The 14,678-nt window shown below is 45.9% G+C and overlaps 1 protein-coding gene across 3 annotated transcripts; it reads left to right on the top strand.

The window, feature by feature from the left end:
* The first annotated feature begins 4,427 nt into the window (after positions 1-4,427).
* TGIF1 (TGFB induced factor homeobox 1) lies at positions 4,428-14,067 on the top strand. 3 transcript variants are annotated; one of them, XM_050891532.1, is made up of 3 exons: positions 4,428-4,706; positions 11,446-11,672; positions 13,005-14,067. In XM_050891532.1, the coding sequence occupies exons 1-3, from the start codon at positions 4,691-4,693 to the stop codon at positions 13,569-13,571; spliced, it is 810 nt and encodes a 269-aa protein (XP_050747489.1). In that variant the 5' UTR covers positions 4,428-4,690; the 3' UTR covers positions 13,572-14,067. The 3 variants fall into 3 exon arrangements, with proteins under 3 accessions (XP_050747489.1, XP_050747490.1, XP_050747488.1); XM_050891533.1 differs by lacking the exon at positions 4,428-4,706 and adding an exon at positions 6,163-6,177; XM_050891531.1 differs by lacking the exon at positions 4,428-4,706 and adding an exon at positions 6,562-6,646.
* The last annotated feature ends 611 nt before the right edge of the window (positions 14,068-14,678 follow it).

The raw sequence follows: 14,678 nt of genomic DNA on the forward strand, positions 1-14,678 counted from the left end.
TGAAAAATTTTATCTCAGAAAGACATGATGAAAGTATATAAAATAATGAATGGTACAGAGAAGGTAAAAACGAGGAACTTGTATTTTCATTGTCTCAAAGCACAAGAGGATATTCAATGAAATAAATAGATAAGAAAAAATTTTTAAAATGCATTTTTATATAATTCACAACTCAACAGGCTACTCTGCCACTGACTGCCATTACAGAGTTTTAATGCTATAGAGAGATTAAACTTTTATACCAGTATAAAGACCATCCATCTCAGCAACAAAATTTGAAGTTACATTAAACTATTGCTCCACTGCTTGTATTGAGCCATTAAAGATTTGGATGGGACATTTGTGGGAAAACATTACCTCACATCTGCCTTCTGTAGCCTCTCCTTTTCCTCTGATACATCTGAGACTAGTCAATGTCATGGATAAGAAAAGGTGAAGAATGGGTGTGACCCACAGTAGCGATTCCTGGTTTTCCATGCATAGGACAGATTTATTCACTGGAAGAACAGTTACTTGTTACATTGCTTTATTCTCATTGCCGAAGGTATGACCTACTTAACTTACTGTGCACTACTTAATTCTGTTCTGAATATAAAGGAATAAATTTTCTCACAAACATTTCAATGGCATCTAAGCATTCCACAAAGATCAGTGGGTTTATTTTCATAACATCCTATAAAGTGGGGGAAGAAAAAAATAAGTTTATAAATAGGAAACTGGAACAAACAGACTAAGATAACAAACATCCACAAGCCTGAGATGCCTAGCTCCTGCTTTTCCAGAGTACTTCCTTTATGAGTTTCCATGCCCAAAGCATGGCCTTGGAGACTTTAGTAGTAGTTAGGCAAACACAGTCCCAGCATCTCAAAGCAAAGCACTTGTAAAGAAACGTACAATTAGTCGTGCAAGATACCACACGTGGCAGTGTGACAGGACAGAAACACACATGCATCACCACAGAACATGGATAAACCTACGATATGGACAATCACTGAGCCAAAATCTAGCCCCTCCAGTTTTATTTCTCTCCCTTCTTGGAATCCAGTTTTACAAATACTTACAGCATGTCTATGCAGATGGGTCCAGACAAAGCTGAACTTGCTCTGACTAAACCAAGCTGTTCAAACCTGTTGGCACAGATGTATCTTGATGCACATATATACCACTACTTACACAAGGAGCTGCACAGATGCCGAAGTTGCTCGGTGAGCAGCGTGAACTGCTTGTGATACAATTATTAGTGCTGATGCAGCTCCAGCAGATTAAGTAATACTAAAAAACACAGCCTTGCCAACGTGCAAAGAGAAAAGAAAAACTGCAGAAAGTTACATATTGTCTTCCATACCATCTACTTCTGCCTGCAAGCAGCAGCCAATACCAACACCCATCATCAACTTATGGGCCACCAGCTTACTGCATTCATTGTAAAATCAAGTTATTCTGTTCCCTAGACTTGAGCTCAGGACAGGCCAGAAAATCACCTGCTCTCTCTTTAGATACAACCTTGTTTCAGGTGTGTTGAGGCTTCACTGATAAAAAAGGTTGCAGGTGTTTTCTTCCACCCACCCTACTTTTTTGCAAACTTTATCCACCCTATCACCTCAAACACTTACCAAGAGTCTTCAAGTGGTAAAGACGGCCAGAATTTGTAGACAGACCCAAAGTACTGCCCCAGCTAACAACTACAAGGTGCACCGCACAAGCCCACTTTCTGTCTTTCCCAGTGGTCCCAACTATGGATACACACCCCTCCACTCACATCCATGGAGTAACTTGGTTGAAAAAATGCCTCTCCATGCATTTTGTACCCGGGGAGCTAGGAATGAACACCCACTGGTCCACTGCCCACTCCTACTAGCTAAAAAGCTGCCATGCAAAGTCGAAATCAATCTTCTCCTAGTAACCTTTGAGAAAATTCCTAGGAACCCACGTTCCAGCAGAGCTAGAAAGCTGTTTCTAACGCTCTTAAAAGCAAGCCTGAGCTCAGTGTGAAAATAAAACTTTATTTTTCCCCTCATAAAAGTGACCTTGCCAAAGAAGAACAAAAAAACCCAAGCCAAACCCCAACCCAAACCAACCTCAAAGAAAAAGGAAAAAAAAGGGGGGGGGGGGGGGGGGAAGATAGAAAAAAAATAGAAAGAAAGGGAAGAGTTTGCTTCACAAACTTGCCGGCAGTCCCAAGGACAATAAGCAAGCGTGAGGCGGCTTGGGCGGTATGGAGAAAGGGAAATCTCTTCAAATCCCTGACGTGTCTTTTGTTAACTTCCCGTAATTACTTTTTTGGCATGACCATGCCCGGACGCTGAAAACACCAGTTTGAAGAGTCAGCCCTCACAGCTGGGAAGCACGACTTTAAATAACAAAAACAAAACAGGGGAAGGGAAAAAAAAAAAAAAAAAAAACGGCGGCGTGCGCGCACACCCCCCCGCCCCTGAGTCACCAGTCCCCTCGGAGACACAGCTCGCTTCTTGTCACGTTAAAAACACCCGCCCCTGAGCGAGCCTCGTCCTCCGGAGCTGCCACCGTACGGGGCGGCGGCAGCACCGACCTTTCTCACCCCTGCCCGGGGGCGAACCGAACTGGACACAACCGAAAGGCGACGCCGGCACCGCGGCGGGAAGGCGGCCTGAAGGGCGCGCGCTCCCCCCCGGCCGGCGGAGGGCGGGTAACGGCCCGGCCCGCGCCGCCGCCGGCGGGCGCTCCGTCAGCGCCGCGCGGCACAACCGCCCGCCTGACTCGGCGCTGGCCCGCGGCGCCGTGAGTCAGTGCGCCCGGCCCGGCCCGCCTCGCCAGCCTGCAGCCAGACACGCCGGATACCAGCGACCAGCCGCAACGGTCGCCCAAAAGCGAGCCGCCGGCCCCGCAGCGGCCAACACTGGGGCCTTGTTAACTGACACGGCTCACCAGCCGCTCCCCCCCCCCCCGCACACGTCCCCCATTCAGGATGTAACAGCTGTTTTATCTCCAGCAAGGTCGCTGTAATTACGCCACATAAAAATAGTTACAAGGTACTGGGGAGGATTTGCTGTTAAAACGCTGTTGCTTCCTCTTCTGCTGTGAATGCGCGCTTGTGTGGATGCCCGCGCCGCCGAGCAGGAGGGTGGGGGAAGGAAGGAGCCCTGCTCTGCCGTAGGAATTCATTATTTCATCAGCCGTTCAAGCGTCCGCTTCTCAACCCCCAGTGCCTGCCCCCGCTCCTCCTCGTCCGCAAACAGCCCAGCACGTGGCGGTGCAGGAGTAATACAAATACACACGCTCCCGTGCATAACAAGCACGCTACGTCCGCACGCGTGTTTCGGGGCAAGGCGGCTTATTTTACTTTCCACGCCAAAACCTTCGCGCGTGAAATTTCAGCCCGCAGCTCGGCGTTGTTCCGCACTTTGAAGTACGCGCCCGGCGCCAAAGGGCGCCTGGCTCTGACAGGGGGCGGCGGGGGAGCGCCGGGACCCGCCGCCGAGGCCGCCCGTCTTCGAGGAGGGCTCTCCCACCCCTCCCACCCCACGCCCGGCTCGCTCGGTGGGAAGCTGGAGCGGGCCCTCCGCGAACGAGCGGCTCGCAGGTCCCGCGTTTCGCGTCGCGGAGGAAAATAAACTGTTGCTGCAACGCGTGCTCGCCTGAGAGGGATGAGTCAAGCTGCGAGACTTTTTTTACAGCTATGAGCATGTGTCGCACCGAAATCCACCGGGCTGGGAAGGGGGCGGGGGGGGGGGGGAGTGGAGGGGGAGAAAAACAACCTTTACGAACTGATGTAAAAATAACCCCAGAAACGGGGCTCGGCTTCCCCGCGGGAGGGGCCGGCCAGTGCCGGCCGGCCGGTGCTCCCTCAGTGCCATCGGGGGAGGCGAAGCAGCCCCCGCCGGGCCGCTCGGCAGCCGGGAGGGGGGCGCCGGGGAGGCGAGGCGGCTGGGTCCGCCGGTCTTTGGAGGGCTCCTTCTCCTGCCGTACGTACTCTCCTTTCTTCGCCTCTCTATTCACGCGAAGGAGTGGGTGGTTCATCCGGCAGCAACAGGAGGAGGCTAGTCAAGGGCAGCTGTCAAAATCTCCCCCTCCCCCCCGCCCCTTTCTCCTTCCAGTTTAATGATCAAACGTCTGCCTGGAAGAAAGGCGAGGGAGCGGGAGGCACGGCGGGCTCCCCCCGCCGCCGCTGTTGTGTGTGCATGAGCGAGCGGGTACGGGCGGACACCCCCCCCCCCTCCGCCGGCCCGTCCCTCCCCTCCCGTCTGACAGAGCTCACAGCAGCCCGGGAGGGGAGGAGAGAGGAGGAGGAGGAGGCAGCGCGGCAGGCGCGAGTGCCAGTGCAGCGCTCGGTTACTCTCCCGTACTCGCTGCGGGGAGGTGGCGGAGGGCGGGCGCTGTGTACCTTTCCCTCCCGTGCTTTTCCTCACTTTAACAAGCCGGGGCCAATCGCCGGCAGAAGGGAACAAAGGGAAGGGGGGAGGGAAGCCCACCCCGGCAGCGACCGCACCAGAAACCCCCCCCGGGGAGGCAGAGCCCTGCGGCTCCCGCTGACAGCAGCGCAGCCCCGGACTGGGCGCCTGGCTCCGCGCTGCGCGGCGGTGTTTCTTCTTTCTCTTCGTCGTCGTCTTCCTCCTCGCCGAGTTTAAAGGGGGAGCAGCGTCCGGTAAAGGGAGAGAAACTTGGGTCGGTGTGCGGGGTGTCCGGCGGCAGCGGCTCGGTCCTCGTGATCAAGATGAAAAGTAAAAAAGGTAGTTGTGATGGGGTGTGCTCGCCTGCTGGGAGAAAGCGGGGTGCCTACGGCAACGGCTCGGGGGGAAAAGGGAGCGGGGGGTTGTTGCCAAGCCAGACAGAGTCTGTTTTCCTTCTCTCCTCGGCCCTTTTCTCCCCAGTGTCCCCCCACCCCCCGCCCCGGCCGAGCTCCCGTGGAAGATGGCAGTGGATGGTCCGCTCCCAGACAAAACATGCGGGGCTGTTGTTTGGAGACGGCCGCCTCTCCGCGCCGCTGGCTCCCTGTCAAAAACATGTCCAGCCGCCCGCTTTGTGCCTCCGCTAAGTTTTGTTTTCGCTCCCGCCGTCGAGCCTCTTCCCCCTGCCCTCCGCTAAAACGCTTTTTGTCGCATCTCCGCACCGAGCCCCGCCGTCCCGGTACCGGGGGGCGAGGGTGCGGGTCGTTTTCCCAACTTGGGGCGAAGAAAGCGGGGCCGCCCGCAACTCCGAGCGCCGCGACCCGCCGGCCTCTGGCAACTCTTTGTTCGCGGCGGGAGCGGGCACGGCAGCGTGGGGCTGGGGGCGGTGTGGGGGGGGGGGAACTCGGCAGGAGGGGCTCAAACCCCATCCGCGCCCTCGGCCGCGTTGTTTTGCTGAAAGTTGCTGCCCTTTCCTTCCCTTTCTTTAATCCCTTAAAACTGGGGGGGGGGGGGGGGGAAGTACAAAAGTTTCGACACAGTTAGGGTTAAAAGGAGGAAGACTTTTCCCCCCCCATAAAAATAAGGCTCTTTAAGTTTTCTTTGTGTTAATTTACAAACAGACAAACTTTACAGTTAGGGGATTGTTACTCTTTGCGCATGTGGTGCTTTAAGTGCCTTTAAGTTAGAGCTTGGCCACAAAGACGCGGAACGTGCTTTCAGATTTAACGCATCTGTGCTGGCTGGAAAGAAGTTTATAGCAAAGCAGTATCTTTTCAGTTGCGATTTACCAGTCGGTAGTGTGGATGAAGGGTGTTTTGCATTCAAAAGACCATTAAATTATCCGAAGTGGAGGGTTAGAGGGGAGCAGTGCGCATGTTCAGTACTCCAGAGTTGTGCTGGTTTTCCCCTACTACGCATTCCTGCGGCTCTATAGTAGAGCAGCCTCGCTCATTGTTAATATCCTTGGAGCAATTAATGCATATGTAGTTAGTGAAATCATTGGGCTCCTGGAAACGTGATGTACTAATATGGTTTGTAGCCCTCGTACGAAGCTTTGGACGTGCCACTCATCTAAGAGGAGCGCACACAAAGGGAATTAAGCCACAAAGACGGAGTTTAAACAGCGGGCAGGGTGGTGTTTAACAGCGAAGCATTCCGAGTTCCCGCAGGAGCGGGGGCGCGTACGGCGCGTTTCAGCCTGCCTGCGAACTGCACGGATTTTTAGATTACAACATGTGCTGCATACCAAGCTCAGCCGTCTGTGCCTACAGACGGTGACAGCATTGACTTTAAAATGTTTCAGTCGTCTTAGGTAGGTTGAGATTCTTAACCTTATTACAAGCAGGTTTGTTTTTTTTTTCTTTTTCTATGGCTTAACTGAATTAATTTAGCCCAGTTATTTTTAGGACATTCCTATGCTCCCTATTTGCACAGCAGTGGTGAGCTGGTTTCCTGTCTGCTGTTGCTTCCATTGTTCAGACTTCTCTCCCCGAGGGCAGCTGCTGGTTGGTGAAATACCAAACTCCCTGCACTTTCAACTGTTGTTCTTGCCACCCCCGAAATAAACGCGTGTGAAAAACGCTGACGTAGTTTCTAGGTATGCATGAGTAGGGCTTTGTGTGTGTGTGTGTGTGTGTATGTGTGTGAGAGAGGGGGAAAGATCTGCTTTGGGGATTGCAAGTCCTGGGCTGAAACAATGGAAACAATGAAAGGTGACAGGCGGGAGGGAGAACTTTTGAGAGGGGCCATGGGCCTGGGGTTTGCGTGGCAGAAATTAAAAGGTGTAGAGACAAAGACGGAAACTTTTTAAAACGATGTTAGGGCTAGGGTGCCTTTGTTTTATTAAAGGTTGAGCTTGTAGTTATTTGTGACCTCCTGGCATTTGAGGCTCATTCAAGAAGTTTCAAAGAGTGACTTTGTTACAGATTTCTTGCTTGCACTCCTAGAAAAATCCCATTTACAGAAAAAAAAATTATAGCACAGCCAAGTCTGGTTGCTTTAGAAGCGATAGAGCGCAAGCTGTGAGATGCAGAGGAAAAGAAATAAGCTGGTTCCTCACTTATGAAACTTATTCAAAGGAAAAAGTTTTTTTTACAGTGGAAATTCCCTTCTGCATCCTTGTAGTTCTTGGTTACTTATGAATAATTTTAAACTACTTTATTTTTGGTTTTGGTTTTTAAATTCACATTAAATTTTAGTTAGGTTTCTTTGTGTGTTGGATTTTTTTTTATTGGTTGTTTTTTTGTTGGGGTTTTTGTTGGTTTGGTTTTTTTGTTGTTTTTGGTTTTTTTTGGCTAACAGGCTGTGGATTAAAACCCCGAGGACTCTTCTGTGGATAGTTTCATTTACAAATAATAACGTGATAGCAATCACACTGAACATATTCAGCTTGTTAATTAGCTGATTTAGAATACAATCTCGCAAAGACACAGGCATGTGCTCAAGTTTATACATGTGAGGAATCCTACTGAACTTGGTTACAAAGATGGGAACTGGTTCTGTTTATCTGTGCTTATAAGAAAAAAAAAATCCGGCTTAAGAAATTCAGAGAACTCTAGGGAGGTGGGGTAGGAGGTTTTCCGTAAGGTGATTTTTGTCCATCCCCTCTCTGGAGGGCAGAGATTGTTCGTTGTGGTATACTTTGTCCTGTTTTGAATAACAATTGGCTTTTGCCACTTCCTCTGTGAAGCTCTTCCTCGACACAATGGGACAGTTTTTTTTTTTTTCCTGATACGCAGCCTAAATTTTTCGTTTGCTTAACTTCCATTTCATTTGTCTCAGCCTCTGTAAATACTTTGTCCTCCCCCTCAAAGTATTTCAGCGTGCCTTCTTAAGTAGCAGTAGTTTATTTTGAAATCAACTTTAGTCATCACTGTACTTTTACTCGAGTTGTTTCAAGCTGTTAAGGGTTGGATGTTGAGCCTAGACTCGAGATCCTAGGTGTAATCTTCCCTGAGCTGATTACCGGAGGACCTGTAAAGTCTTTGGGCTGTGATACAATGCAACAGTGCATTCAATCATGTATATGACTTCAGCTGGGAAGCCAGGAGGATAAAGCAATTTGTAAAGGAGGGATGCTGATCATGTAGTTCTTAGGTCATTAATAGCGTGGACTGCTCATTTAAGTGGCGATGGCAGGAGTGGAGAAGTGGGATTTTGTATTGTTTCTCAGACCTCTCTGTAGATGAACTTGTGCTGCTTTAATTTAGTCCCGTAAAAGCAGTTTTTCTGTTTAGATTAAGTGTATTTAGGAGGAGACGTAAAATAACCTGACGCTAGCCTGCTTTTAAGGTGAAATAAATTAGTAGGTCAGCTGGGGTTACTTGTCGTGTCCGCAAGCCTTTATTCTGGGTGTAAATAACAGTAAGCCAATGGTCCAGTCGTGGAGCCTAGCCAGAAGCCTTTTCAGTTGGGCCCTGTTAAAACAGGAAACCAGCAGCGAATAGCCTGATTACTAACAAGACGGAAAAACAAAGCTGGGTTGTAATCAGCAGGAATGCTTTAATGAAAACAGAGCCTTGACAGCAACAACGTGGCTCCTGCTCTAGTAAAAAATATCAGCTGGGGTAGTGCGAGATTTCTAGCCATGACTTCCTGTTGCTGCTCTGTCTGTACCACGCCGGAGAGATCTGCCACAAGTTCAGAGGGCTGATCGTCTATTTAAATGAGCTCATTTAAATGAGGAGAAGTTGTACTACACTGGGTTTCCTGCTTAACCAAAACCTGCTTTGTGTCACTAACTTACTGTGTCAATTAATATGACACGCTAAGCGAGCGGGTCAAGGGGCAGGCTCCGCTGTTGACTCATTTCTTGCTAGGTAGGTTACAGTTAGTCAGACGGCAACTTTTACTTTAGCAAAAGATCTTGTTTGCAAAATAGAGAAACGTTTTTATGCTGCTTGCTTTCAGACAGTATTTTGTCACTTTTCTTTTTTCGGGTCAAAAAGGGCAACAGTTCTAGAAGAAGTTTTGCTGTCAAAACAGTTTTCTCAAATTCGGAGAGATGCCCGTGGAGTCTTTTAGCTGTGTGTTAGATCTTGGAGAGGTTGCTCCAGATGGGGTGGTGTGTGTCTGGAGGACTTCTTGTTTTGCCACATAAATATGGCTGACAAACCATTGGACACCCAACTTTCTCATAGGAGTAGTTTCTTTGGCTTCTTTTCTCTCTCATTTCCAGCCCTCACTGTTTGCCTCTCCCTGTTTTCCAAGGTCCTGTCTTGCTGCCTATTATATTTAAAAACAAACAAAAAACCCAACCCACTGAAGTGCTGCAACACTTCTGGTTTCTGACTAACAAGAACAGTGCACTTGAAAACATTGTCTGAATAGCGTAGGCTAGTTTTAGCTAGTTTTTAAATTCAATTTAAAAGGGATGAGCTGCTTTGCAGAGCCATCGTGTTGTCTGTGCAGGATCTTTGTTCCAAGAAGTGCTCCTCATGGCTCCAGGAGCCCATTGTGCAAGGCATGTTCTCAGGTTAGGTTGCAAGCGTGACAGCACTTTCCGTGAAGCTATGACAAATACAAAGCAGTTTGCTCAGAATCATTTTAAAGCAAACTTGACATACTTTCTACATGAATTAAGAACCTGTTTACATAATTTGGAGTTTATCTTGTGTTGGCTATTTAAATATTGTCCTATTGTTCCTGTTCCATGACTGGATAATTTATGTAGCTAATCATCGCAGGAAAAATTTGGTATGTCAGTTTGGTGTTTGTCAATTACATAAATCAGCAATTGGGAGAATGAAAACAATACTAAGAAAGCTACTGAAGTAACTACACCAGACAAACTGCAGATTGATCATCCTACTGGGAATGCTTGCATATCAAAAATATGCATTGAAATTTGGACAACTCAAACTAAATTTAAGGATGTTGGAACTATTCATAAATAGGGGAAGGAAAGAATAATTTACCATGTCAGCTTTGGCTAAAGTTTGAAAGTGTGGGGAAGGGTCCTCCTCTGCTCCCCCCCAGGTATTAAGGAAAACTTACACATGCACACCTTTTTTCTGTCTTTCTGTGTTGTGGGGTTTTGCTTGTTTGTTTGTTTTTTAAATGACATTAATTCCTTCTATTTCTTTACTTACGGATATAACTATAGCTTTATATAGTTTTATACTTTCACAGGCACACTTCTTGTATTTTAGGGCTAACTTTGTTTCTTTAAGCAGAGTTTTTGAATTATGGGTGGTTGCCCACATAAAAATTTTACTTTTGACATTTAACTTATTTTTACTATTAAGGTTTTGAGTTTTGGTGTTACGAATGAGCAAGTTTCTCCCCCCCACATCCCCTCAATCTTAAGTTCAAAACACAGAAAGATTAAGGGTTTGTTTTCCTTCTATAGTTTCTACAAAATGCTTCTGAAAGCCAGTATAATTCCACTTGAAATTAGTATTAAATGGTACTAGTTGAAAATGGGTGGTATCTTATTTGGATTTATATATAGTTAGTAAGATTCCTAAAATTTCTGGTGAGCTTAACCTGGTGAGTATTTAAAGCATGGTTTTCTTTGTATTTTACAGTACTATTTGTTTCCTCAGTGACTTGTATGTAGAATTGTAGTCTTCCGAACTATTGAATACTTGTTTGTTTGTTTTAATTTTATTTACATACTATAGCTTCATGTTACTAGTAGTGTGGTATATATATAAAGGGATAATTAAATTTTGAACTCTGTTCCTTTCTTTGTGTTGAAGGAAAAAGGTATGCAGTTAACGTGTAAATCTGGAGCCTTTGTAATAAGTGTAGCACAGAACACACATTTCCACAGATTAAAATACGAGATTAAAACCGTGAAGTTGAAAAAATAATCAGGATGCAAAGTGGTACATTTAAAACAAACAAACAAACCCACCCAAACATTAAATGATCATGGTTCTTGATACAGAAGTGCAATTAAATTAAAGAAGTCCATCTGCTGATAAACTGGTGGACTCTTAGGCACCTGGTTCTTTCCTTTTCCTGCACTTTTTTTTGCTTCCTAAGTGAAAATCCACTCGGGGGTGGGGGAAGACACAATTTTTCCCTTTCTTCTTTTCTTGTTCCATTAGTTTTTATTAATAGATCTGGAATGAGCTATTAATTTATAAAATCTACAAGCTGTCTCTCCCAGGAGGGAAGCATCAGCATGTTAAGAAGTAATTAAATAACCCATTGCTTGAGTTGGATGTTTTAAGTTCTTGCTTATTGACCTTTTGCTCAGCCACTGGATAGTTATCCTTGAAGAAAAGTGTTGGATGCATACCATAGCAAGCAAATTTGGACAATATTGGCATTAGATAGAAGCTATCTGATAACATGCAGCAGATAAAAGGTTGCCAGGGGAACAAGAAAATGAGGGTTTGCAGAGAAGAATTCCCCTAGGAACAGATCATTGGTGCTACTTTTTGTTCAGCTGACAGAAAAGCTACAGCTTGACACGTTAACGCTACAGGACAAATCTCCTGTATAGGAGGCTATACCATGATTCATAGTAAAGACAGTTAATCTAATAAAAAGTGTCTGAACCATAGAATGCTGGAGCTGAGTAGTTTACGGATTTAGGAGGCTGATTGTTCTTGTCTTATAATTGTAGGTGTAGTTGCAATATCAGGCAGTGAAACGGAGGATGATGACACTATGGATGTCCCACTGGATCTTTCCTCATCTGCTGGCTCAGGCAAACGGAGGAGACGTGGCAACCTGCCCAAGGAATCCGTGCAGATTCTTCGGGACTGGCTATATGAGCACCGATACAATGCTTATCCTTCAGAGCAAGAAAAAGCGCTGTTATCCCGACAAACACACCTTTCCACACTACAGGTATTAAAAAAAGTAGTTCTTGCTTCAAAAGGAGCTGTTTTCTTCTTAATTTACCTGTGGTGTAGTCACTGATACAAATGTTTACACTGCATGTGAGATTTCCTTTTTTATTGTTACTCTCCTTCTGATGACACTTGTAAGGAGAAATACAAATGAATCGTGTGTTATGATGATCTTTGTTTATTGGGAATAAAATTACTTCTCTAGGAGAGCAGACAGTCATCAATTTGAGCATGCATGCTAATTTTTGTGGAATCGGGCCCCAAAAGACATAAAGTGTCTATATAAGGTAATTTATTGTGAGAAGAAGGTATTTATTTGTCAACAGAGGTTTTATGGTGATAGATATGCAGCTTAACAGGTAACTCTTGACTTCTAAAATGGCAACTTGAGGCTTGTTCCTGTAGAACATGCACGTATATAATTATGCGTATGATGACTTCCATTAAGATCAGTGGAACAACCTATACAGGATAGAGCTACTCAAGTGTGTTAGTATAGGTATGATGAGGCTTTTGTGTAGTTAGTTCTTATCCTGGGATACCGCTGGCAGCTGTGAGGTCCCTTGAACGCATCGTTCTCATCTTCTGTGATCATCTTTGGTGGAATAGCTGTTGACAATTGCTGCTTTCCACCTCGTGGGAAGGTGGCTGCATGAGAACTTGGGTAAACCCTGGTTTGGTTTTGAGAGGTGCTAGGTATAGAGCACTTCTGTTGACTTCTGGGCTTTATTTTTTCAGATTAATTCATTAGTACAGATTTTGTAATTGGCTATAAAGTAAAATTTCCTTAATGTAACATCATAAAGAAAACCTCCTTTATGTAGTAAACAGAAAAAAGACATTAAACTATAAACTATCCTGTATCGCCCAGGAAACCGGTTTGATATTTAAACAAGGACAAACTTAAATGAGGTAATTCATGTTATGTCTGTCGACACAGTCAGTTGAACAAGGAAAATCAGTAACTATTTGTGGGAGGAGTGGCTCTCTTCAGAGAGAAAAGGTTTTCCTGTTGTTAATTAACCTAAGCTAGGGAACAATAGCTAATAGGTTAATGTGTGTGCACAGAGTTAAAAGCTAAACTCCTCTGTTTGGGCTAGCAGTCTTCAGATGTCCCAGGGCTTTCTGTAACAGGAGTGGGGAGCCGGGGGTAGAGCTGGGACAAGGGAAGGGCCTTTGCCAGGCATGTCAGAACTTGTCAGTAGGTCTCTCTTTTGTTCTGCAGTTAAGGAAACTGCTTGGAGGGATTCATTAATCTAGCCCAACGACTCTAATGGCACATAGTTGGAAATGAATGAAGGTAGAAATTAAGATGTCATTATATTCCCAGGTCTGCAACTGGTTTATCAATGCACGCCGCAGGCTTTTACCTGACATGCTGAGGAAGGATGGCAAAGACCCAAATCAGTTCACTATCTCGCGGCGAGGGACCAAGCTTCCCGAGGGCGGCCTGGTGGAGTCTTCCATCAGCACAAAGAACTACATTCCTCTACTGGAGGAGACTGCCTTCCTTCCCGCTGCCGCACCGCTCGGCAAGACTGTGTCCTCTTCCAAGCCGGCTTCCCCGGGATTGGTCCTGGCTCGGCCATCGGTGATTTGCCACACGACTGTGACTGCATTGAAAGACGCCCCTCTCCACTTTTGCCAGCCAGCTGATGTAGGCCGGACCACGGACCTGCAGCAGCCCCCGGCCAACGGCTTCACAGACAACTCCCTCTCCTACCATGAGGACGCATCTAAACTGGGACCTGGTGCAAATGCACAAAGCGGGCTCTTTAACACTCCTCCTCCAACCCCACCAGACCTTAACCAGGATTTTAGTGGATTTCAGCTACTGGTGGATGTTGCACTCAAGAGGGCGGCAGAGATGGAGTTGCAAGCGAAATTTATGGCCTAAATCCCCTTCCTTCTCCTTTCCCATTTTGTTTTTCCAGGCAGGGATCTAACAGCTGTGTGGTTATTGCCACCCACACGATATCAAAAGACTTCACTGCATTATTATTATTTTTTTTTATTAATCTTATTTGCACAAGGGATTGCTGAAATGAAGCTTCCTGTCACTGAGATGGTCTTCAGTGGAATATGGTCATTCCAAGAATTATAAACTTAAAGCTACTGTAGAAAGAAAGGATTGTGTGTTGTTGGGGTTTTTTTTAATGTTTTCTTTGTAGGTTTTTCATAATGTGAGATGGTTCCCAAGATCATGTGATTTGTTTTTGTTTCTTTCAGACTGTGCAATATCTAGTAATGATATAGAGTCTTCTTATCATTCCCATGCGGAACAGAATATACCGACACGCTGTCTAAAATAAATTTTTCAATTTTTTTAACAATATGAACTTTGGATGATTATGCTTTTTTCCCATAATGTAATAAAATATTTTCTTTAAAAATGGATGCATACAGTGTATTTTGTTGAATACGAGCTTTGCAGAAAACACAGCTTTACTCTTGAAATAAATGGAAGTGAGAAATATTTTTGAGCTCATACTGACTTTGTTTGGTTTAGAGAGCTATGCTAGCAATTGTTGTTAACCAGATGTTTAAAGGAATGCTGAAAAGTGGGCCAGAAGTACCTGACTGTGTTCTGCTATGTTGAAATTTTTTAAAGGGGCCAAAGGGAGCTATGTAGGCAACTCTCATTAAATTTCAGGGGGATATGTTAGGCCCCTCTAAGAGTTCCAGCTTTTGGCTCCTAGAAATACTTTAGGGCTGGGAGATGTGACAGCCGATGCAGAAGTTCTCCTGAAGATGAAATGAGGAGGCCAGAAGAGGGGTTGGGGTGAGTGTTCTTTGCAGATCTTTGTAATACAGCTCCTAGACATCACTGGTGACAAATTTAGAGGGGGGAGGACAAGGGCTTCCACTCTTGCTCTTCTTGGACTCGCAATGACAAGGTTTTGACTCAGTAATTCTAGTAGACTAAAATAGAAGAGACTGTATTTGGTTGAAATTGTGAGTTCTGGGAGCCAGGTCTTGGTGAGGTACTTAAACAGGTGGTTGA

This window comes from Gymnogyps californianus, chromosome 2, assembly GCF_018139145.2.
Source record: "Gymnogyps californianus isolate 813 chromosome 2, ASM1813914v2, whole genome shotgun sequence".
NCBI classification, from domain to species: domain Eukaryota; kingdom Metazoa; phylum Chordata; class Aves; order Accipitriformes; family Cathartidae; genus Gymnogyps; species Gymnogyps californianus.